The sequence below is a fragment of the Oncorhynchus mykiss genome, chromosome 11 (genome assembly GCF_013265735.2).
Source record: "Oncorhynchus mykiss isolate Arlee chromosome 11, USDA_OmykA_1.1, whole genome shotgun sequence".
NCBI lineage: Eukaryota > Metazoa > Chordata > Actinopteri > Salmoniformes > Salmonidae > Oncorhynchus > Oncorhynchus mykiss.
In genome coordinates, this window is record NC_048575.1 from 6,289,427 (window position 1) to 6,314,247 (window position 24,821).

Genomic DNA, 24,821 nt, shown 5'->3' on the forward strand with positions numbered 1-24,821 from the left:
TTCATCACACAACTGTTTTATTTGTATTTATAACATGGAAAAATAAATAAAATTTTTAAAAAAGTGAAAAATAAGAAATCTACACATTTTTGTGAAGAGTACGCATACAGATGTAGTGTATATAACCTGCTGCATGAAGAAGGGGCCAGCAGGTAGCCTAGTGGTTAGAGTATTGGACTAGTAACCGAAAGGTTGCAAGATCGAATCCCCAACAAGGTAAAAAAAAATCTGTGATTCTGCCCCTGAACAAGGCAGTTTAACCCACTGTTCCTAGGCTGTCATTGAAAAATAAGAATTTGTTCTTAACTGACTTGCCAGAGTTAAATAAAAGTACAATTTTAAAAGAAGTCCATCATAGTAGTGCATAGAAGAGCAGTGAAACATGGATGAAAAAAGTACAAATCTTAAATAATATAAAAAAATCTTATATATATTTTCATTTGAAGAGAATTGGAATTTCAGTGTACTTCCTAAATGGACCCCAACCCTGGAGAACAAACCTACAGACTGAAGCCAGACATCACGAGGTGCTGCACAGTGTTTCTTGCGTCAAAGTAGGACGTGTCCGTTTCATCCTCCGGCTGAGGGATGAAAGGCATGGTCTGGTTCTGAAGGTGATCCCAGTCCAAACCCGCAAACAGAGTGTGGCTCCGAAGTTCTGATGCAGAAACAAAAAAACGAATATAGTTGTAGCAGGAAAAGAAACGGAATCATTATACACCCAAATGGCCCATTTCCAAATGGAATCATTATACACCCAAATGGCCCATTTCCAAATGGAATCATTATACACCCAAATGGCCCATTTCCAAATGGAATCATTATACACCCAAATGTTCCATTTCCAAATGGAATCATTATACACCCAAATGTTCCATTTCCAAATGGAATCATTATACACCCAAATGTTCCATTTCCAAATGGAATCATTATACACCCAAATGTTCCATTTCCAAATGGAATCATTATACACCCAAATGTTCCATTTCCAAATGGAATCATTATACACCCAAATGGCCCATTTCCAAATGGAATCATTATACACCCAAATGGCCCATTTCCAAATGGAATCATTATACACCCAAATGGCCCATTTCCAAATGGAATCATTATACACCCAAATGGCCCATTTCCAAATGGAATCATTATACACCCAAATGTTCCATTTCCAAATGGAATCATTATACACCCAAATGTTCCATTTCCAAATGGAATCATTATACACCCAAATGGCCCATTTCCAAATGGAATCATTATACACCCAAATGGCCCATTTCCAAACGGAATCATTATACACCCAAATGGCCCATTTCCAAACGGAATCATTATACACCCAAATGTTCCATTTCCAAACGGAATCATTATACACCCAAATGGCCCATTTCCAAACAGAATCATTATACACCCAAATGTTCCATTTCCAAATGGAATCATACACCCAAATGTTCCATTTCCAAACGGAATCATACACCCAAATGTTCCATTTCCAAACGGAATCATACACCCAAATGGCCCATTTCCAAATGGAATCATCATACACCCAAATGGTCCATTTCAAATGGAATGGTATTATCACGGTTTAAACTGGTCAAACCAAACCCTTACCTTTGAAACCAGCCCGTTTGTTCATGTCCACGGTGAGTAAAATCTCTATGGCATTACGGGAATTGTGGGATAGCTCCTCCTCACCATCGGGCCATGGAATATCTGAGATTAAACATAAAAATAAAATATTGGGTGATAGAAAATGTATTTCATTTTTAAATGTACAATTTTATTTTGCTGTAAAAGACATGTTACACTGAAAACATAAAACAGATCATTTACATTTTAGTCATTGATTGACTATCCAGAATGATTTACAGTTAGTGCATTAAGATAAACTAGCTAGGTTAGACAACCACATAATAGCAAATAACAGTAAAGTCAAATCTTTTCTCAATAAAGCAGCGATAAGAAAAGTCAGTGTTAGTAAGAAAAGACAAGTGGCACTGCAAGAAAGTACCTCTGTTGAGAATATTCTGGAAGACAAGCTGAGGGGTTTCATCGTTGAAGGGGGGCACACCGGTAAGGAACTCAAACAGACACACACCCAGGGCCCACCAGTCCACCATGCAGTCTTGGTGGGGGGGGGGGGGGGGGCAATAGAGACAGTAGGTCACATATTAATCCTTACATTAACATATCTTACCAAACTACCCACTATTTTTGGGGCTCGGGGTTTAACGGAGATTAGTCACACACACTTGTCTCAGGTACCATCACGGCAGTGTCACTGTGCTATTGTCCTGTTTGGCTGTGCCTCTATTCTACAGCAGTGGAAGCAGGAACTGAAACAATTGGACAACATTAGGCTTAGTGTTTCAATGCAGGGAGTTTTTCCAAGCCACCGTGCTTCTACACCTGCATTGCTTGCTGTTTTAGGGTTTTAGGCTGGGTTTCTGTACAGCACTTTGAGATATGGGGAAAGTAATCAGATTACATTCCCGAGTTTGGGTGAGCCTAAAGTTACATTAGCGATTACAATTTGGGACGGGTAACTACTAACTGTAACAGATTACATTTAGAAAGTAATCTACCCAAACCCCGTTAGCACCAAACATATTCCTGGACAAAACCCATATCAATGTATGAACAAATTTCATCAGCTTGAAAATACGCCTTTAAAAAATTAGGCCCATCGAGTGGTCACCAATCAATGTTCATCCTCCACCTTAAAACACTAAAGACCCCCATTTAGAATCCTCAACATGTACCGAAAATGGCTTCCCTGTTACAATCCCAACACGGTTCCAAACCCAATACAGAGGCCCAGAAGCAGACAATAGTGTGTGATTGCGACATGCAATTCGGGGGTGTTCCTGCATTTGGAGATTCCTGAATAAGCAGGAACCCCCCCCCCCCCCCCCCCCCCCACTGAGATACAGCCTTGATTGTGGACCAATAGCAGTATAAAGAGGGCTTCCTGTAAATGCAGGAATGCCCACATGCAGGAACGACCCGAATTGAGGGCCGCAATTACATCATTTTTGGAAACAGGAAGTACAATTGGGAACCAATTAGTAGCATTTTGAAACCCATCCATGGCATTTTGAATCAAGCAGCCATTTCCTCTGGTAGCAGACCGTGAATGCAACACAGCGAAGCTGGGAACACATGCATTCCCCCTTTGCAACGTTAGCAAGGTTATGAACAACTTACCACATTTAGAATATCCTGAAAAAAATCCTGTTTAAAAAAAAATGGCTGAACTGTTGATTTTTCCAACAGATATTCATGTAAAGTTGTGAAGAGGATGACAGCAGTTATACCAACACACATTCAGAAAGAGGAGGAAGGGAAACATCTTCTTTTTTTTTTTTACCCCTTTTTCTCTGGTGCGCGATGAGACAAGGACACCCCTACCGACCAAGCCCTCCCTAACCCGGGTGACGCTAGGCCAATTGTGCGGACAATTGTGCGGACCACGGACCTCCCGGTTGCAGAGCCTGGGCGCGGACTCTGATGGCACAGCTGGCGCTGCAGTACAGCGCCCTTAACCACTGCGCCACCCGGGAGGCCCAATAGTACATCTTTTAGTAGACAGAAGGTGCTCTTTGGTAAAAAAGGGGTGAATTGGTCACCAAAAAGAAAGGAGGGCGCTCTTCATATAATTCAGTAAAAATGCCTTTATTTGTATGGCATGTTCAATAGAAACAAAGTTTTAAAAATCTGACGTGTTTTTCGCTGCGTGGCCTTCGTCAGGGAGTTCAAAGAAATAATACAATGTCCTCTATTGAACAGTTTTTCCAATTAGCCCTAATTTGAAGAGGAAGTGGTTACAAAATTGATTGGACAACACCTAGTAAGCAATACTATACGATACACATTAAAAGGTGAAATACTGTAGCTAAGTTATCATAAAAATACAACTCCAAACTTAGAAAGTTAGTTCTAACCTTAAATATGATTGGAAATGTTTTGACATCCCAAACAGGAAATGCGTCAACTCTTACCATGTGGTTTCCCCAATAGCAGCTCTGGGGCAAGGTAATCTGGGGTGCCTAAAATCGGTACTCCCTCCACGGGTACAGGACCACGTCGGACACTCTTAGGGGTCCTGAACGGAGTGTGGGAGGTGGTCGACGACTGTGGGGTCTTAAATTAGGAAACAAATGGAAAAAATAACAAGTGTTATGTGTAATGTAAGTTCTCTGAAGCTATATTTAGGTCCAACATTTTCAACTTAGCCCAGTACCCTCCACCCCTGAATCTCGACTCTGTATCCTCCACCTCTGGATTTTGACTGTGCATCTACCTGATCGAGGGAGTTGTTGGAGCTGGGTCTGTTCTGGACCGGTGTGACAGCAGAGGGCATACTGTGGTAGGAGGTTGAGGTGGCCATATCCATGGCCTCCACTGAGCCCAGGCTGAGGCGTGAGCTCCCCGACATGTTGGAGCGGTTGATGGAGCTGCAGTAGCTCCGGAAGGCCACCACGTTCCTGGGCTTGAGGAACGAGGGTGACATGGCCACCCTGGGGTGCAGCTCAGGGACTCGGTCAAGGAAGGAGCGTTTGGATTCGCCTCCTCTCAGGGTGAGCCCGTTGCCCGGCTTTGCTGTTCCTGTACTAGCAAAGATGGGTGGCTGAGGAAGGAGTGGGGTACTGGGTGATATTGCTGGGTCATATGGTCTATCGTCTAGCTCGAACAATGCCCAATGCCCCTCTTTGGCACTTTGAGCCGAAGAGGGGGTTGGGCTGTTGTCGATGGACATTTCATGAGCCGACCCCTTAGAGTCTGCGCACAGGCTCCTGCTCAGCTCGTGGTCTTCACCAAATGACGTGCCTTCGATGAAGACCCCCTCTGCTGGTCCGTCCAACTCACACAGGAGGTTTTTAGCCAAAGCGATGGGACTGGAAAGTTTAGGGGCCTGGCCTTCAGAAGTCTCTTGACCCTCAGGTCCAAACACCTCCAAATGGACATTTGCAAACACCCCTGTCAGGCCAGTGCGATTCTTCAAATCAATATCTGGGACGCCAGAACACCTCTGGTACGCTGAGTCGCTCTTCTTGGAAAGGGATTCCAACTGTTCAGAACTTCTCTCCACCTCCTCAAACACTCTCTTTCCTGCTGCGGTTACCACAACATGGCCTTCCTTTGGTTTACCTTCGGTGGCACAGTGACCTTCAACTCCAGAAACATAGCCTCTGATTGGTTGAGAGAGATCAGGCTTCTGGGGTGGGGTAGACTGCTCTACCTCGTTAAACTGAAGCCTCTTCCAAGCAAGAGGTTCCTCTTTGGCCTTCCTGGACAGTTCACCAGTACTGGGTTCTCGGTGGAGCTGTCCACGTAGGTCTAAGTTGTCTAACGACGCCAGAGCAGAGTCCCGGCGTTGCAGTCGCATATCAGAGGTCAACTTTCCTTTTGTTGGTCCACTGGTATTCCTACCATATAGGTGCAGGAAGTTCTCTCTCTCCTTCTAGAAAAGCAAACCGAAAACAATAATAACATCTTCTATTGACCCACAAATACAGAGGTAGATCTGATTGAAATGAACACAATTGTATTTCCTGCTGGCTTCTGATCTGCTCTACCTCCCATAGTGGGCTGACACCTCCCTCGGAGTCCGTGGTGGAGGGGAAGAGGCATGATTGGCTGCTGCCTGCGCTCATTGTGTCAAACCTCCTTCTGGACTTAAGCAGCCTGGGAGTCAGGCTCTTGGTCAACGCATTTGGGCTGAACACAAAGCTGTCGGGTCCTGACAAAACAAAAAGGAAGACTGATTAGAAACAGTTTGAGGGAACCCACCCTCTCTAGACAGGTTTGATTACAGATCTGGTTAAAGAATTATTTTTTTTTTTTACTGAAACACATGGTAATTTACAGAGGTAGAATTCGCTCTGCCGGAGCTCAATGTCCAAGAAGCTTCTAAACAGCTTCTACCCCCAAGCCATAAGACTCCTGAACATCTAATCAAATGGCTACCCAGACTATTTGCGTTGCCCCTCAACTAACCGGTGCTCCCGCACATCGACACTGTACCGGTACCCCCCTGTATACAGTCGCACTATTGTCATTTTACTGATGCTCTTTAATTACTTGTTAGTTTTATTTCTTATTCTTATCCGCATTTTTTTTTCAACTGCATTGTTGGTTAGGGGCTCATATGTAAGCCTTTCCCTGTAAGGTCTACTGTTGTATTTGGCAGATGTGACTAATAAAGTATGATTTGAACATACCCAAAGTCTGGCTATGCCAGACAGGGGAAAGCAGATATTCCTTCTGTCTCCTCAAGGGTGAACAGAGCGAGTTTTTCCGCTGATCAATTTTCCCACATGACATGGGGCTGAACACAGCCGAGGCGCTGCTGCGACGCTTGCTCTCCCCTGCTGGTGTGTTCTGTGTTTGATGGGATGAAAACACAGAATAAATATTTAATATGGCAATGGGAAAGAATGTACTGTATCTGCACAAACCAATCATATCACATTTACTATCCTTACTGATGTATCGTCTATGAATTACATTACATACTTAAATGCAATGAATTTTACTTACAAGTCCAAGAGAGCTGATCAAAGACAGGACTTGACCAGGGGTGCGGAAATAATCCTGTCTAGGCTTTGCCAAAGATGGGGTTGTCAAGATATCGGCAAGACTCAATTCTGGGTAGAAAAGGAATTAAAATGTAAAACTAAAGCCTGCAAGTGGATGGGGGTGTATGCTTTGGTTTAGGCAGCAGGTAGCCTAGCAGTTAAGAGTGTTGGACCAGTAAGTGAAAGTTTGATGGTTCAAAATTCTGAGCCAACTAGGTGAAAAATCTGTCAATGTGCCCTTGAGCAAGGCATTTAACCCTAATTCCTACTGTAAGTCACTCTGAATAAGAGTGTCTGCTAAATAATTAAAATGTTTAATGTGTGCTACAGTTTATGCACATACCTCTGTCAAGCTTGACTTTGGAGAGGCCAAAGTCTGTAAGCTTGATGTGACCATTATTAGATACAAGCATATTGTCCGGCTTCAGGTCCCTAAATGATTGAACAGAATACAAAACTCAAATCATACTAAAATGTGAAGAAAAAAAAAAAAAATTAAACCACACATTTCTTGAAGATGGAGAGTCATAAAAGTACCTGTGGATGATTCCATGGCGATGGAGGTAGTCTAAAGCACGTGCCACCTCTGAAATGTATTTCACTGACATGTCCTCATCAAAATACCCGTAGGTATGAAGAAGGGATTTCACGTCTCCTCCAATTAGGTATTCCATCACCTGTGCATAAACACGTACAGAGGCAATATACCAAAGTTAGGAAAGTGACAAGTCACTGTTGTCATTGATCTTTTTTTGGGGACACACACACACACATACCAAATACACTTTTGTTGCTGTTTGGAGACAGTAGAAGAGGTGTACGACAAAGGGACTTTTGCTGAGGGCCAATGCGTCTCTCTCTGCCTTCATCTGACCTGACAAATTTTTGTCATGCATGTCAGATTTCTTCACCACCTGGAGAAAAGTTTACAGCGAATTAAGTGTCATTATCCTCAAAATGTCAAGTTAGGCATTTCCATTATATAAAACTTTTTATTTTTTAAAGTTGAACATTATTTCCAATTCCTTCACATTAGCAGCTGTTACTGGTGGTTTACCCCACACACACGAATTTGAAATGTCAGCTGTGGAGGAGGTTCGTAGCGGTGGTAAAACCGTTGATGACTTGCCTTGATTGCATATAATCGTGGATTACATTTCTTCCGTGCAAGGTAAACCTTTCCAAAGGCACCACGGCTGATGGGCTTCAAAACAACAAAGTCGTCGATTGAGGCAGGCCTTAGGATATCGGATAACTTCCTATCTGCACAAGAAGTGGGCTGTTTTTCACCCGCATCCATAACTGGGAGCAAATCGGTCATACAGCTAACTTTAACTTCTCAGGGGACACACATCGTGAGTTTAATTAAACTAAAAATCGTGCATGCAATTAAAGTAGTTAGGTTTTCATTGAGGTACTTTGAAATGTAACAGCTATTTGCTCCCTTTTCACTAACCTGACAGTAAAAAGCAAGTTTGTTTTAAATTTCAAATCCGCTCCCAGAGATAGGACGCTATTCGTGGCCAAAGAGAGTCCCTATACGAAAACGTTTGACCAGTCAAGAATATGAACACTTAAAATTAATATTATACAAAATAAGAAAGTTAGAAATTAATCGATAAATATAATTGACGTTTTGGAACATCAATAGTTTTACTAGAGCAACTCTGTTTCATGAATTGAATCAGGCAATGGGTAGGACACCTATTCCAGGCATCAACATTAACGCATATTTTGTAAAAAGTAAAATCAACTCGTTTACAAATGTTTGACAACTACGTGGTAAACCAAATTATTTGTTTAAAAAAACAACAACAACAAAAGAACACAAATTGGAGAAGTAACTAGAGAAGTGTAGCGAAGAAAAATAATCGTGTTCAAACCGGTAGTAATTTCTTCCAGAAGTCACGTTGATGTTGACCTCTCAGGAAGAAGCCATTTTCACGAAAGTAACAGTTTAGTAACAAGAGAGAAAGAACAACAACAAAAGGACTGTACCCAGGAGGAGTTGGTATAATCAGTAACATTGAGGGTCTGTCTTCACATACTAACCCTCAAGTTGCTGTGATAATGTTGTCCTTCTCGGCGTCGCTCCAGCCACAGGTAAGTAAAGACACTAAGCCAGGATCGGATAGCTGCTTAATAACCTATCTAGGTGACTGATGTAACCTAGCTGCTCCAAAGCGCTGGCTAATGAACGTTTAGATATACGAGACAACACATTTTATAACTAGCTAGCTGTTTATAAAGTTTAAAGTATTTATCTAGACATAAATATTGTTAACTAAATAAGCTTGATAACAAGAACTAGTTAACTAATTACTGTAGGTAATGTTACGCATTTCTCAATCTCAGTATTTCCTAACGTTAGTTGTCTATTCATACTAACACCACAGCGATATTTTTTTTGACAGTTAAGTTAATTTGATGCTAGCTAGTTATAAATTAGGGTAACTAACCAAACTAGCTGGCGAATTGGTTATGTCATACCATATCAGTCAGTTATATAATCGAGCTATCGCGATTAAAAAAAAAGTATTGCTTGATTTTTACACCTGCCTGTGAATGACAATATCAATGAATACTGTCAATCAATGGCATGAGGACGGCTGTTTTAAAATGGTAACATAGGAGAAATGAATGTCCCCCCCAATGTCAAACCTGGCCAGTGCCAGGTGCCAGTACATAACGTTAGATGCAACTCTTCACACCAGTAACTATATGGCAGGGACTTGTAATGCCTTTGATCTCATTAGAAGATATTTACAAGTTGAACTCAAATTACCTTCCCTCATCAGTGCCCTAGCCCGGGTGCCTCACAAATCTGCTGCACAGTGAAAGAAATATCGTGGGCTGGTCACCTAGACCCAGGCAGGGTAGCCTAGTGGTTACAGCGTTGGACTAGTAACCGAAAGGTTGCAAGTTCATATCCCGAGCTGACAAGGTACAAATCTGTCGTTCTGCCCCTGAACAGGCAGTTAACCCACTGTTCCTAGGCCGTCATTGAAAATAAGAATTTGTTCTTAACTGACTTGCCTAGTTAAATAAAGGTAAAAAATAATAATCATCATTATCCCTCCTGCAATGTTGTTTTTCAGAACAATATATACCAACATTGCACACATCATGCATGTCATGAATTTCCAATTTGTCCATCTCTGTTGCCACTTGACTCTTCTTAGGTAACGAGTCAACTCATTAGCCAACTCATCAATGCCCTCCATTCCCTGAAGAACTCAGCCAGCTCCACAGCCACAGCTTCTGTCCAGAGCCTGCAGACATACGTCACACCAGAGCAGGACCTGTTGCTCACAGAGGTACGGTAACACTAAGGGGATGTGGCTGCAAACCCATATTTAATTTTCAAATTGGTTCGATTCAAGGTAAGGGTCAAGTTATAGATTTTGGCTAGTCTGGCGGTCAATGGGATGCTGGTCAGAAAAGTCCCGTTATACTCTCCCCTGTAAGATTAGCCTATTTAATGGCAATCATAGGTGGTACATTTGTTATCAGGGATTCCTCTTCTCATAGCCTAGGCTTAATCCTGACACAACACTGCAGTTCTCCCTCAGACTGGACAAGCCTCAATGTACACAAGCTGTGTCTACCTTTTTAGAGCTATAGCTTGCATCAACTGGCTCCACTGTCCTCAGGAGCCCCAGTGCGACTTTGTACTGACTAACATATAACATTGGAATTATGGGAATCCTGTTGTGTGCAGGGCCACCAGGTCTACCGGACTAGGCACAGCTCCCCAAGCAGACATGTCTTTGTTGTGGTTAGGGAGAGTGTTGTTGTCTAAACACAGCAATATCATGTGCCATGGACACTGAGCATAAGTTACATTATTGCAGGTATGTATTGTCACTCGCAGCTCTCCAATGCGTACGTGTTGTTGTTGTTATTGCTCATCAATTGGCTAGAGATCATGGCCACTGGAGTCAAATGTATTTGCAGATGTTTGGGCTCCTACAAGATAATAGCAGTCAGGTTGTAGATTCCCTTTACAATTGCAGCAGCACATCATTTCATACTGAGCCTGACTTCCATAGCTAGCCAAACTCACACTGCATTGCTACATTTGCCCACTTTTCTCTCTTTAAATTCCACTAACTATTAAATGATTGTACGGCAAGCTTAGCTAAACCAGACTGGTCGGCAACCCCTCCCCTAGGGGAAACCCCTGTGGCCGTGAATTGGCCACAAACAGATCTGGGACCAGGCTAACGCTTGCTCATTATTACAGTTGATATGTCCTTCCATAATGACTTCCTGTTCCCACTGTGAACCTCCAGGACCTGGGTCTATCAGAACAGAGGGTGAGTCAGCCCACCGTGAACCTCCGGGACCTGGGCTTATCAGACCTGAGGGTGGGTCAGCTGGATGAGCTGGTGAACAGGTTACTGCCCTCGCCGGGCTCAGAGGAGGGCCCAGCTGCTTCAATATGGAGGACGTCCCACGTCTCTGCGGACTCTTTCTTACAAAACAAACACGGTGAGGGCGTAGTTTTATTTGATGAATCTGTGTTTTTGTTGCCGGGTGTATATTTGTAGTAAAATGATACCACGCAGTTATTTTTTTGCATGTGTGTATTTGTGATAGTCTTCAGTTGACTTGTGTATTTGTTTTCTATAGGGTTGTCAAACGGAAGGTTTGGTGTTTTTGGCTCGCCAATGTTCCACAGACCGAACCAGAGTCCTCTACACGCCATCTGTTCAGAGCTCCAATACTGGCCTGGTAAGGAACCATACCAGGTTTATTTAGTGTCATCTGTGGTCCTCATCTGTGGAATGTGACCCTCAAGTGAAGATAGGGAATTCACCATGGTAAAATGATCAACTATTTGAGAGAATTTCATTGGTCCTAAAGTGAAATCTCCACCGACACCAGGCAAATCAAATACGCCCACTCACAAGTCCTATGACATAACATAGTGAAATGAATAGTATTGTATTTGGTGACCCCCCCCCCCTTCTCCTTCTTCTTCAGTAAGGGTCCAGAACCGAGGCTTCAAGACTCTGAGGAAGAGCAAACGCGTGGAGTCTGGTTACCAGGGGCTGGCAGAACCAGAGGGTTACACTTCAGCATTCATGAAGGTCAGGAAGTGTTACACTATGCAATCAGTACTCCACAAATGTACGTACTCCACAAATCCCCTTCTTGGACAGACATAGTTTGGCGGTCAATGAACCCATTGGATCTGTTTTGTTGTCCTGAAGTTTACCAGAATTTCCCCTTCAACGTGAAGATTGGCACGTGTTGTTAAAATTGTGACCCAACCCGCTTTTGCTGTTGTTCTTTATGCTATAGTGGTGATTCTTCACACACTGTTTAGTTTTTTGGTCCCCTTCGTGTGGAAAGGGCTGTTTTTGTCTTGTAACCACTCTGGCTCATCTCATTTTCATGTTCAACATCTTGCTTTCTCCTCCCTCTGTTTCTCTCACCTGCTGACACACACATTATGCGCTCTCTCTCTCTCTCTCGTTATTTCACCACCCACACCCCCTCCGTCACAGGGTCTCCTCATGAGACCTGACAAGTCCCCAGAGGCACAGAGTCTGGATCACGTGGTAAAGCAGAAGAACCTGCAAGGTGACCAACAAGATTCCTTCAAGTCTGGTTTCACCGAGGGCTTCATGAGGTCCCAGGCCTTCACTCAGAGGACACACGGCACGTCACACAACTTTCTTCATATATGGCATCTTAATCACTCAGCATATTCCCTTCCTAGAGTGACTAACAGGAAGCAACATAAAAAAAATTAAACTGTATTGAACCTTTATTTAACTAAACAAGTCTGTAAAGACAATCTTTAAAGGAATGGTGTTAGTCATCATTGAGAAACAGTTTTAAAGTGAAGACTGATATTTGAAACCCTGTCCCAGCTCGTAACAGATTTGCTCCTCCTTGAAGTCAGTCATGACTGCCAGTTACAGTGAAGCACTATGCCCGTGGGCACCACTAGCAGTTCCACCAAGTGTCCACAAGGTGGCACTGCCGAGTTGAACTTAATCTCTTTATGTTTCAGTAACTCATTTACATATTTCTATCTTCCCATTGACAGACTCGCTAAGGAGGACCAGGCTGATTCTATTGGTCCTCCTCGTTGTGGGAATCTATGGCCTGTCAAGAAGCCCGTTTCTTTCGGGTAAAGGGTCCTTTTCTGATGCTGGTTTGTGTTCTATTGAATTCTTACGTTTGCATGAATCACCGCATTGGGGTTGTGCTTTTTCATCAAGAGCAATTGTCTAATTGGTTGCTATATTCCACTGATCATGCCTTATGATCAATTATCAGCCAGCTGCCTGACCCCTAGCTGCCCAGGCGCTGGTCCATGATAGTATTTATTTAGAAACGACACCTTTGGTCATTTTCACAAAGAATGATTGAATAGCAAATGGATATATGAATATATATTTGAGTGGAAGATGAAAGCGGTATTAACAAAAATCAGTAGTTCATGGCAAATGTTATTCTAGCACAGTTTCTATGATAAGTAGAGGCCTGTTGGAGATTCCCAGGTGGTGTCTGTGTCAGTGGTCTGATTGAGTTGTCGTGGGTTTGCACTGAACAGTGAGGTTCCGCACCACGTCAGGCCTGGACTCCCAAGTGGACCCGGTTCAGGTGAAGAGCGTCACGTTTGAGCACGTTAAGGGGGTAGAGGAGGCCAAGAATGAACTGCAAGACGTGGTGGAGTTTCTCAGAAACCCCCAGAAGTTCACCGTGCTAGGAGGGAAGCTCCCTAAAGGTACGGTGTCTTTCTGTAAATGTGACATTCGGTTTATCTTCTACTAACTCAGTGGGCCTTTTTTGGTTTAGCTTCAGCCTTGAGGATGGGAGTTCGATCCCCGGCTGAGTCATACCAAAGACTGTAAAAAATGGGACCCAATGTGTGTCTACTTGGCACTCAGCATTAAGGAGATAGATTTGGGGGGGGGGTTAAGGCCTTTACGATGAGACTTCAGTCCTGTCCAGGGGGTGTATTTGTACATTAAGCTACCTCACACTACAGAAAGCAGTTATGTCCACAAGGCTACTTCCTTACTTATGAGATGAGCAGAGATGTCCTCAAGCCAAAGCTACTTCCTTACTTATGAGATGAGCAGAGATGTCCTCAAGCCAAAGCTACTTCCTTACTTATGAGATGAGCAGAGATGTCCTCAAGCCAAAGCTACTTCCTTATTTGTCTTATCTTTCTGTGTGGTCTCTTTACACAGTGCCATTACATTTTATTTCTTTCAATGTGTTCATATGTTCCACTTTTCTGTGGCCTCTGGTCCTGTCAGGCATCCTCCTGATTGGCCCCCCAGGCACGGGAAAGACTCTCCTGGCTCGGGCTGTAGCCGGCGAGGCCGACGTCCCCTTCTTCTACGCATCGGGATCCGAGTTTGACGAGATGTTTGTGGGTGTCGGAGCTAGCCGCATCAGAAACCTCTTCAGTAAGTCCCAGAGGAGATCTAAAGGCTGTGTACCGTTATCAATACACTTGACTGACCAACCTTCACCCTGTCACTCATGATCGCTGATTGGTGAAAGGACCTGATAGGTTCGATTAATTGATTTTTATTGGGGGGGGGAGATGCACCGAGTACAACCCAGGGGGTAACACCTTAATGTGATTCCATTCGTTTCCGGCGTTAGTGATTCCATTAGTTTTCGGTGTTAGTGATTCCATTTGTTTCCGGCGTTAGTGATTCCATTCGTTTTCGGTGTTAGTGATTCCATTCGTTTTCGGTGTTAGTGATTCCATTCGTTTTCGGTGTTAGTGATTCCATTCGTTTCCGGCGTTAGTGATTCCATTCGTTTCCGGCGTTAGTGATTCCATTCGTTTCCGGCGTTAGTGATTCGTTTCCGGCGTTAGTGATTCGTTTCCGGCGTTAGTGATTCGTTTCCGGCGTTAGTGATTCGTTTCCGGCGTTAGTGATTCGTTTCCGGCGTTAGTGATTCGTTTCCGGCGTTAGTGATTCCATTCGTTTCCGGCGTTAGTGATTCCATTCGTTTCCGGCGTTAGTGATTCCATTCGTTTCCGGCGTTAGTGATTCCATTCGTTTCCGGCGTTAGTGATTCGTTTCCGGCGTTAGTGATTCGTTTCCGGCGTTAGTGATTCGTTTTCGGCGTTAGTGATTCCATTCGTTTTCGGCGTTAGTGATTCGTTTTCGGTGTTAGTGATTCCATTCGTTTCCGGCGTTAGTGATTCCATTCGTTTCCGGCGTTAGTGATTCGTTTCCGGCGTTAGTGATTCGTTTCCGGCGTTAGTGATTCGTTTTCGGCGTTAGTGATTCCATTCGTTTTCGGCGTTAGTGATTCCATTCGTTTTCGGTGTTAGTGATTCCATTTGTTTCCGGCGTTAGTGATTCCATTCGTTTCCGGCGTTAGTGATTCGTTTCCGGCGTTAGTGATTCGTTTTCGGCGTTAGTGATTCCATTCGTTTTCGGCGTTAGTGATTCCATTTGTTTCCGGCGTTAGTGATTCGTTTCCGGCGTTAGTGATTCGTTTCCGGCGTTAGTGATTCCATTTGTTTCCGGCGTTAGTGATTCCATTTGTTTCCGGCGTTAGTGATTCGTTTCTGGCGTTAGTGATTCCATTCGTTTTCGGTGTTAGTGATTCCATTCGTTTTCGGTGTTAGTGATTCCATTTGTTTCCGGCGTTAGTGATTCGTTTCCGGCGTTAGTGATTCGTTTCCGGCGTTAGTGATTCCATTTGTTTCCGGCGTTAGTGATTCCATTTGTTTCCGGCGTTAGTGATTCGTTTCCGGCGTTAGTGATTCGTTTCCGGCGTTAGTGATTCCATTTGTTTCCGGCGTTAGTGATTCCATTCGTTTTCGGTGTTAGTGATTCCATTTGTTTCCGGCGTTAGTGATTCGTTTCCGGCGTTAGTGATTCGTTTCCGGCGTTAGTGATTCCATTTGTTTCCGGCGTTAGTGATTCCATTTGTTTCCGGCGTTAGTGATTCCATTCGTTTTCGGTGTTAGTGATTCCATTCGTTTTCGGTGTTAGTGATTCCATTCGTTTTCGGTGTTAGTGATTCCATCCGTTTTCGGTGTTAGTGATTCCATTCGTTTTCGGTGTTAGTGATTCCATTTGTTTCCGGCGTTAGTGATTCCATTCGTTTTCGGCGTTAGTGATTCCATTCGTTTTCGGTGTTAGTGATTCCATTCGTTTTCGGTGTTAGTGATTCGTTTTCGGTGTTAGTGATTCGTTTTCGGTGTTAGTGATTCCATTCGTTTTCGGTGTTAGTGATTCCATTCGTTTTCGGTGTTAGTGATTCCATTCGTTTTCGGTGTTAGTGATTAGTTTTCGGTGTTAGTGATTCGTTTTCGGTGTTAGTGATTCCATTCGTTTTCGGTGTTAGTGATTCCATTTGTTTCCGGCGTTAGTGATTCGTTTCCGGCGTTAGTGATTCCATTTGTTTCCGGCGTTAGTGATTCGTTTTCGGTGTTAGTGATTCCATTCGTTTTCGGTGTTAGTGATTCCATTCGTTTTCGGTGTTAGTGATTCCATTCGTTTTCGGTGTTAGTGATTCCATTCGTTTTCGGTGTTAGTGATTCCATCCGTTTTCGGTGTTAGTGATTCCATTTGTTTCCGGCGTTAGTGATTCGTTTCCGGCGTTAGTGATTCCATTTGTTTCCGGCGTTAGTGATTCGTTTTCGGTGTTAGTGATTCCATTCGTTTTCGGTGTTAGTGATTCCATTCGTTTTCGGTGTTAGTGATTCCATTCGTTTTCGGTGTTAGTGATTCCATTCGTTTTCGGTGTTAGTGATTCCATTTGTTTCCGGCGTTAGTGATTCCATTCGTTTCCGGCGTTAGTGATTCCATTCGTTTTCGGTGTTAGTGATTCCATTTGTTTCCGGCGTTAGTGATTCCATTCGTTTCCGGCGTTAGTGATTCCATTCGTTTTCGGTGTTAGTGATTCCATTCGTTTTCGGTGTTAGTGATTCCATTCGTTTTCGGTGTTAGTGATTCCATTCGTTTTCGGCGTTAGTGATTCCATTAGTTTTCGGCGTTAGTGATTCCATTTGTTTCCGGCGTTAGTGATTCCATTTGTTTCCGGCGTTAGTGATTCCATTTGTTTCCGGCGTTAGTGATTCCATTTGTTTCCGGCGTTAGTGATTCCATTTGTTTCCGGCGTTAGTGATTCCATTTGTTTCCGGCGTTAGTGATTCCATTTGTTTCCGGCGTTAGTGATTCCATTTGTTTCCGGCGTTAGTGATTCCATTTGTTTCCGGCGTTAGTGATTCGTTTCCGGCGTTAGTGATTCCATTCGTTTTCGGTGTTAGTGATTTGTTTCCGGCGTTAGTGATTCCATTCGTTTTCGGTGTTAGTGATTTGTTTCCGGCGTTAGTGATTCCATTCGTTTTCGGTGTTAGTGATTAGTTTTCGGTGTTAGTGATTCGTTTCCGGCGTGGTCCCTGATGGAATACCGACCAAGTTAAATAAAACCGTAACCCCTCTGCATCACAGTCATTCCACAATATGGCTTTCAACTAATCAAGTACTACTTGATCAGTGGCCATGAAGCACAGGAAAGGAGGGACACAGCCTCAATCTCTTTCTGTTTGGTTCGCAGAAGAGGCGAAAGCCAACGCACCTTGTGTTGTCTTCATTGATGAGCTTGACAGCGTGGGAGGAAAGAGGATCGAGTCTCCCATGCACCCCTACTCCAGACAGACCATCAACCAGCTACTGGCAGAGATGGACGGGTCAGAATAACTCAGAATATACTGTATATAGCTATTTTTTGTTTACCTGGTGCATATCAGAAGGCTTGTATTTTCCTCATTCAATGTGTTGATACTCCACAGGTTCAAGCCAAACGAAGGGGTCATCGTTATCGGCGCTACAAACTTTGCTGAGGCTTTGGATAAGTATGTTTTCAGTGGGTAGTATGCAGGTGTTTCTGTAGGCTTTTTACCAGCCCAGTAGGCTTGGTCCCTTTGTCAGGACTTGGCTGGTTGTCTGTCTCGTCTTAAAGTTTCAGACCGCTGGATTTCAGCTCCGAGTTGCAAAATCACACTTGAAATGTGGTACTAAGGCTGGGTGGTTCATTGGAACGAATTGCACAGTGGGAACTACACTTCCCATGTGCCCAGATAACTGATTCTGCCTTTTTTGGCCCTCCTCGTATGTCCTCGGTGAGATTACTGGAAAAGTCGCCCTAAGAAAGTTATCCTTGAGAGCTGGCCTAGGAGGACCAGCTAAATGCTGTATAAATGGAACAAATCTATTTTTTAGAAAGAGGTCGTAAATAGAACCGCTCTTAATTTTGCTCCCATTGATGGAGAAGCTTTATACATTCATTGTAGAATCGCAAGGCTAAAGGTATATAAAGAATGCATTTGTTATTGGAGCCTGTACTCTGTTCGAATTGTATACAGCCATGTCAGCTCTCTGGATCATTAGCCCATTGCTCTCTGGATCATTAGCCCCATTGCTGTCTGGATCATTAGCCCCATTGCTGTCTGGATCATTAGCCCCATTGCTGTCTGGATCATTAGCCCCATTGCTCTCTGGATCATTAGCCCATTGCTCTCTGGATCATTAGCCCATTGCTCTCTGGATCATTAGCCCATTGCTCTCTGGATCATTAGCCCCATTGCTGTCTGGATCATTAGCCCCATTGCTGTCTGGATCATTAGCCCCATTGCTGTCTGGATCATTAGCCCCATTGCTGTCTGGATCATTAGCCCCATTGCTGTCTGGATCATTAGCCCCATTGCTGTCTGGATCATTAGCCCCATTGCTGTCTGGATCATTAGCCCCATTGCTGTCTGGATCATTAGCCCCATTGCTGTCTGGATCATTAGCCCCGTTGCTGTCTGGATCATTAGCCCCGTTGCTGTCTGGATCATTAGCCCCAGTGCTGTCGGGATCATTAGCCCCATTGCTGTCGGGATCATTAGCCCCATTGCTGTCGGGATCATTAGCCCCATTGCTGTCGGGATCATTAGCCCCATTGCTGTCTGGATCATTAGCCCCATTGCTGTCGGGATCATTAGCCCCATTGCTGTCGGGATCATTAGCCCCATTGCTGTCTGGATCATTAGCCCCATTGCTGTCGGGATCATTAGCCCCATTGCTGTCGGGATCATTAGCCCCATTGCTGTCGGGATCATTAGCCCCATTGCTGTCGGGATCATTAGCCCCATTGCTGTCTGGATCATTAGCCCCATTGCTGTCGGGATCATTAGCCCCATTGCTGTCGGGATCATTAGCCCCATTGCTGTCTGGATCATTAGCCCCATTGCTGTCTGGATCATTAGCCCCATTGTTGTCTGGATCATTAGCCCATTGCTGTCTGGATCATTAGCCCCATTGCTGTCTGGATCATTAGCCCCATTGCTGTCTGGATCATTAGCCCCATTGTTGTCTGGATCATTAGCCCCATTGCTGTCTGGATCATTAGCCCCATTGTTGTCTGGATCATTAGCCCCATTGCTGTCTGGATCATTAGCCCCATTGCTGTCTGGATCATTAGCCCATTGCTCTCTGGATCATTAGCCCATTGCTGTCTGGATCATTAGCCCATTGCTGTCTGGATCATTAGCCCATTGCTCTCTGGATCATTAGCCCATTGTTGTCTGGATCATTAGCCCCATTGCTGTCTGGATCATTAGCCCCATTGCTGTCTGGATCATTAGCCCCATTGCTGTCTGGATCATTAGCCCCATTGCTGTCTGGATCATTAGCCCCATTGCTGTCTGGATCATTAGCCCATTGCTCTCTGGATCATTAGCCCCATTGCTCTCTGGATCATTAGCCCATTGCTCTCTGGATCATTAGCCCCATTGCTGTCTGGATCATTAGCCCATTGCTCTCTGGATCATTAGCCCATTGCTCTCTGGATCATTAGCCCATTGCTCTCTGGATCATTAGCCCCATTGCTCTCTGGATCATTAGCCCATTGCTCTCTGGATCATTAGCCCCATTGCTCTCTGGATCATTAGCCCCATTGCTCTCTGGATCATTAGCCCATTGCTCTCTGGATCATTAGCCCATTGCTCTCTGGATCATTAGCCCCATTGCTCTCTGGATCATTAGCCCCATTGCTGTCTGGATCATTAGCCCCATTGCTGTCTGGATCATTAGCCCCATTGCTGTCTGGATCATTAGCCCATTGCTCTCTGGATCATTAGCCCCATTGCTGTCTGGATCATTAGCCCCATTGCTGTCTGGATCATTAGCCCCATTGCTGTCTGGATCATTAGCCCCATTGCTCTCTGGATCATTAGCCCCATTGCTGTCTGGATCATTAGCCCATTGCTGTCTGGATCATTAGCCCATTGCTCTCTGGATCATTAGCCCATTGTTGTCTGGATCATTAGCCCATTGCTCTCTGGATCATTAGCCCCATTGCTGTCTGGATCATTAGCCCCATTGCTGTCTGGATCATTAGCCCCATTGCTGTCTGGATCATTAGCCCCATTGCTGTCTGGATCATTAGCCCCATTGCTGTCTGGATCATTAGCCCCATTGCTGTCTGGATCATTAGCCCCATTGCTGTCTGGATCATTAGCCCCATTGCTGTCTGGATCATTAGCCCCATTGCTGTCTGGATCATTAGCCCCATTGCTGTCTGGATCATTAGCCCCATTGCTGTCTGGATCATTAGCCCCATTGCTGTCTGGATCATTAGCCCCATTGCTGTCTGGATCATTAGCCCCATTGCTGTCTGGATCATTAGCCCCATTGCTGTCTGGATCATTAGCCCCATTGCTGTCTGGATCATTAGCCCCATTGCTGTCTGGATCATTAGCCCCATTGCTGTCTGGATCATTAGCCCCATTGCTGTCTGGATCATTAGCCCCATTGCTGTCTGGATCATTAGCCCCATTGCTGTCTGGATCATTAGCCCCATTGCTGTCTGGATCATTAGCCCCATTGCTGTCTGGATCATTAGCCCCATTGCTGTCTGGATCATTAGCCCCATTGCTGTCTGGATCATTAGCCCCATTGCTGTCTGGATCATTAGCCCCATTGCTGTCTGGATCATTAGCCCCATTGCTGTCTGGATCATTAGCCCCATTGCTGTCTGGATCATTAGCCCATTGATGTCTGGATCATTAGCCCCATTGCTGTCTGGATCATTAGCCCCATTGCTGTCTGGATCATTAGCCCCATTGCTGTCTGGATCATTAGCCCCATTGCTGTCTGGATCATTAGCCCCATTGCTGTCTGGATCATTAGCCCCATTGCTGTCTGGATCATTTGCCCCATTGTTGTCTGGATCATTAGCCCCATTGCTGTCTGGATCATTAGCCCCATTGCTGTCTGGATTATTAGCCCCATTGCTGTCTGGATTATTAGCCCCATTGCTGTCTGGATTATTAGCCCCATTGCTGTCTGGATTATTAGCCCCATTGCTGTCTGGATCATTAGCCCATTGCTGTCTGGATCATTAGCCCATTGCTGTCTGGATCATTAGCCCCATTGCTGTCTGGATCATTAGCCCCATTGCTGTCTGGATCATTAGCCCCATTGCTGTCTGGATCATTAGCCCCATTGCTGTCTGGATCATTAGCCCCATTGATGTCTGGATCATTAGCCCCATTGTTGTCTGGATCATTAGCCCCATTGCTGTCTGGATCATTAGCCCCATTGCTGTCTGGATCATTAGCCCCATTGCTGTCTGGATTATTAGCCCCATTGCTGTCTGGATTATTAGCCCCATTGCTGTCTGGATCATTAGCCCATTGCTGTCTGGATCATTAGCCCATTGCTGTCTGGATCATTAGCCCATTGCTGTCTGGATCATTAGCCCATTGATGTCTGGATCATTAGCCCATTGATGTCTGGATCATTAGCCCCATTGATGTCTGGATCATTAGCCCATTGATGTCTGGATCATTAGCCCATTGATGTCTGGATCATTAGCCCCATTGATGTCTGGATCATTAGCCCCATTGATGTCTGGATCATTAGCCCCATTGATGTCTGGATCATTAGCCCCATTGATGTCTGGATCATTAGCCCATTGCTGTCTGGATCATTAGCCCATTGCTGTCTGGATCATTAGCCCCATTGCTGTCTGGATCATTAGCCCCATTGCTGTCTGGATCATTAGCCCCATTGCTGTCTGGATCATTAGCCCCATTGCTGTCTGGATCATTAGCCCCATTGCTGTCTGGATCATTAGCCCCATTGCTGTCTGGATCATTAGCCCCATTGCTGTCTGGATCATTAGCCCCATTGCTGTCTGGATCATTAGCCCCATTGCTGTCTGGATCATTAGCCCCATTGCTGTCTGGATCATTAGCCCCATTGCTGTCTGGATCATTAGCCCCATTGCTGTCTGGATCATTAGCCCCATTGCTGTCTGGATCATTAGCCCCATTGCTGTCTGGATCATTAGCCCCATTGCTGTCTGGATCATTAGCCCCATTGCTGTCTGGATCATTGGCCCCATTGCTGTCTGGATCATTAGCCCATTGATGTCTGGATCATTAGCCCCATTGATGTCTGGATCATTAGCCCCATTGCTGTCTGGATCATTAGCCCATTGCTGTCTGGATCATTAGCCCATTGCTGTCTGGATCATTAGCCCCATTGCTGTCTGGATCATTAGCCCCATTGCTGTCTGGATCATTAGCCCCATTGCTGTCTGGATCATTAGCCCCATTGCTGTCTGGATCATTAGCCCCATTGCTGTCTGGATCATTAGCCCCATTGCTGTCTGGATCATTAGCCCCATTGCTGTCTGGATCATTAGCCCCATTGCTGTCTGGATCATTAGCCCCATTGCTGTCTGGATCATTAGCCCCATTGCTGTCTGGATCATTAGCCCCATTGCTGTCTGGATCATTAGCCCCATTGCTGTCTGGATCATTAGCCCATTGATGTCTGGATCATTAGCCCCATTGCTCTTCTTTCTTTTAGTGCCCTGGTACGTCCGGGGAGGTTTGACATGCAAGTGACCGTCCCTCGTCCGGACGTGAAAGGACGTACGGAGATCCTCAACTGGTACCTGCAGAAGATCAAAGTGGATCCCAGTAGGTCTCAAATCAGTTGCTTGGATCAGTGGCTTTCAGATCTCTCCTTGAGGAACCCCCAGATGTTTCACAATGTTGTTGTAGCCCTGAACCATCTCGGGTCCCCCGAGGAGAGGTTTGAAAAACACACACACACACACACACACATTTGCTGCATGAAAGAGCCCACTGTTTTGGACTGACAACATTCTCCTCCTGGCTGGTTGTGTCTTCAGACGTGAACGCGGCGATCATTGCCAGGGGGACGGTGGGCTTCACGGGGGCGGAGCTGGAGAACCTGGTGAACCAGGCAGCCCTGAAGGCAGCGGTGGACGGCCTCGACCAGGTCACCATGAAGGAACTGGAGTTCTCCAAGGACAAGATCCTCATGGGTGGGTGCACACACACACACTTCGCCACACTCGTGTTAACATCTGCTAACCATTAGCCCCAGAAAATGACCCATATCATCGAGGCAAAATGGTGGCTACTTTGAAGAATATCAAATATATTTTGATTTGTTTCTTAAACACTTTTATTTTGGTTACTACATGATTGCATATTGTGTTATGTCATAGTATTGATGTCTTCACTGTTATTCTACAATTTAGAAAATAGTACAAAATAAAGAAAATCCCTGGAATGAATATATATATATATATATATATTACACACACACAACCTGCCATGTGAGAGAGCTTAATGACAAAGAGTCTCTGGTTAAGAGACATTCCAATGTAGACTGTTAGAATGCCTGTCTGGTCAGGATCCCTCTCATTCTCTAGGACAGATATTTACCCAGGAGTTGGTGGTCCTATCTTTCAGGTTGGAATTCCCAAATATAACGAAACTGGAGTAAACCTGCACGACAGTAACATGAATGATGTGTGTTTTTAATTCATCAAAGTGGGACCTCTTGTCTCTCTCTTTTATTACTGAAGGTCCTGAGCTCAGGAGTGTGGACATTGATAAGAAGAACAAGCAAATCACAGCCTACCACGAGTCAGGCCACGCCATTGTGGCCTATTACACCAAAGACGCCATGCCCATCAACAAGGCAACCATCATGCCCAGAGGACCCACTCTTGGCCACGTGAGTAGTACTGAGCATTGCATTTTGATTGGCCAGGAAGTGTTTGAAGCCGTGGTATATTACCATGGAATCACCCCACTTTGGATGTTGGCAGCCCCAGGGGGTTTGCCTCAAAACAGATCAGGAGGAACATTGGTTTACCAAAGGAAGGACTAGTCTGAGACCATCCATCTGTCTGTTTAGGTGTCCATGCTCCCAGAGAATGACCGTTGGAGTGAGACGCGGGCTCAGCTCCTGGCCCAGATGGACGTCAGCATGGGAGGCCGCGTGGCCGAGGAGCTCATCTTTGGCGACGATTACATCACGACTGGTGAGGGGGGGGAAAACCTAGATTGGTTGGGCTTTAGATAGAGAATATATTGCTACATCCATTTTGGGGACTTCTAAATGATTGATGTATAATCAGTTGATTCTTGAAGAATATAACTTCTAAATGAGCTTAGTTTAACTGTCGTACCCCATCAGAGTCCAAAATAACCTTGAGTTATTCCGTTGTTTGTATAAACAATACAGTTGTCAACAAACGTTGTATAGCCTCAACTATTTGGATACCGTGGATGCATCCTTAGCTCTGTCTGTGAATTTGAGTGGTTACATTTCTCCATCGCCAGCCCTCAGCCTTACTCCTGTATTGTGGTTTCTCCATCCCTCAGCCTTACTCCTGTATGATGGTTTCTCCAGCCCTCAGCTGTACTCCTGTATTGTGGTTTCTCCAGCCCTCATCCTTACTCCTGTATTATGGTTTCTCCATCCCTCAGCCTTACTCTTGTATTATGGTTTCTCCATCCCTCAGCCTTACTCCTGTATGATGGTTTCTCCATCCCTCAGCCTTACTCCTGTATGATGGTTTCTCCATCCCTCAGCCTTACTCCTGTATTGTGGTTTCTCCATCCCTCATCCTTACTCCTGTATTGTGGTTTCTCCAGCCCTCATCCTTACTCCTGTATGATGGTTTCTCCAGCCCTCATCCTTACTCCTGTATTGTGGTTTCTCCAGCCCTCATCCTTACTCCTGTATTGTGGTTTCTCCAGCCCTCATCCTTACTCCTGTATTGTGGTTTCTCCATCCCTCAGCCTTACTCCTGTATTGTGGTTTCTCCATCCCTCATCCTTACTCCTGTATTGTGGTTTCTCCATCCCTCATCCTTACTCCTGTATTGTGGTTTCTCCAGCCCTCATCCTTACTCCTG

The 24,821-nt window shown here is 44.8% G+C and overlaps 2 protein-coding genes across 5 annotated transcripts in view; one reads left to right on the plus strand and one right to left on the minus strand.

Annotated features, from left to right (window-relative positions):
- LOC110535193 (serine/threonine-protein kinase greatwall) lies at nucleotides 1–8,943 on the minus strand. Of its 3 annotated transcripts, none has more exons than XM_036934736.1 (12): nucleotides 8,628–8,943; nucleotides 7,352–7,489; nucleotides 7,113–7,252; nucleotides 6,919–7,007; nucleotides 6,538–6,644; nucleotides 6,219–6,378; nucleotides 5,574–5,737; nucleotides 4,298–5,458; nucleotides 3,996–4,137; nucleotides 2,006–2,119; nucleotides 1,606–1,707; nucleotides 1–658 (listed from the first exon to the last, which is right to left on the minus strand). In XM_036934736.1, the coding sequence occupies exons 2-12, from the start codon at nucleotides 7,469–7,471 to the stop codon at nucleotides 501–503; spliced, it is 2,457 nt and encodes an 818-aa protein (XP_036790631.1). In that variant the 5' UTR covers nucleotides 7,472–7,489; nucleotides 8,628–8,943; the 3' UTR covers nucleotides 1–500. The 3 variants fall into 3 exon arrangements, with proteins under 3 accessions (XP_036790631.1, XP_021475731.2, XP_036790632.1); XM_021620056.2 differs by lacking the exon at nucleotides 8,628–8,943 and adding an exon at nucleotides 7,705–8,202; XM_036934737.1 differs by lacking the exons at nucleotides 1–658; nucleotides 1,606–1,707; nucleotides 2,006–2,119; nucleotides 8,628–8,943 and adding exons at nucleotides 3,561–3,798; nucleotides 7,705–8,202.
- Nucleotides 8,279–24,821, plus strand: part of LOC110535194 (ATP-dependent zinc metalloprotease YME1L1) — a 23,258-nt gene continuing 6,715 nt past the window's right edge. Inside the window, exons 1-15 of one of the 2 annotated variants that reach the window (XM_036934738.1) lie at nucleotides 8,279–8,678; nucleotides 9,758–9,892; nucleotides 10,871–11,069; nucleotides 11,211–11,312; nucleotides 11,565–11,671; nucleotides 12,092–12,245; nucleotides 12,640–12,747; nucleotides 13,150–13,323; nucleotides 13,862–14,014; nucleotides 17,142–17,274; nucleotides 17,377–17,439; nucleotides 22,448–22,560; nucleotides 22,776–22,931; nucleotides 23,481–23,632; nucleotides 23,816–23,942. In XM_036934738.1, the coding sequence (XP_036790633.1) occupies nucleotides 8,646–8,678; nucleotides 9,758–9,892; nucleotides 10,871–11,069; nucleotides 11,211–11,312; nucleotides 11,565–11,671; nucleotides 12,092–12,245; nucleotides 12,640–12,747; nucleotides 13,150–13,323; nucleotides 13,862–14,014; nucleotides 17,142–17,274; nucleotides 17,377–17,439; nucleotides 22,448–22,560; nucleotides 22,776–22,931; nucleotides 23,481–23,632; nucleotides 23,816–23,942 (1,909 nt within the window). In that variant the 5' untranslated portion in view covers nucleotides 8,279–8,645. The remainder of the gene's footprint in view (nucleotides 8,679–9,757; nucleotides 9,893–10,870; nucleotides 11,070–11,210; nucleotides 11,313–11,564; nucleotides 11,672–12,091; nucleotides 12,246–12,639; nucleotides 12,748–13,149; nucleotides 13,324–13,861; nucleotides 14,015–17,141; nucleotides 17,275–17,376; nucleotides 17,440–22,447; nucleotides 22,561–22,775; nucleotides 22,932–23,480; nucleotides 23,633–23,815; nucleotides 23,943–24,821) is intronic. The other variant, XM_036934739.1, reaches the window with a different exon arrangement.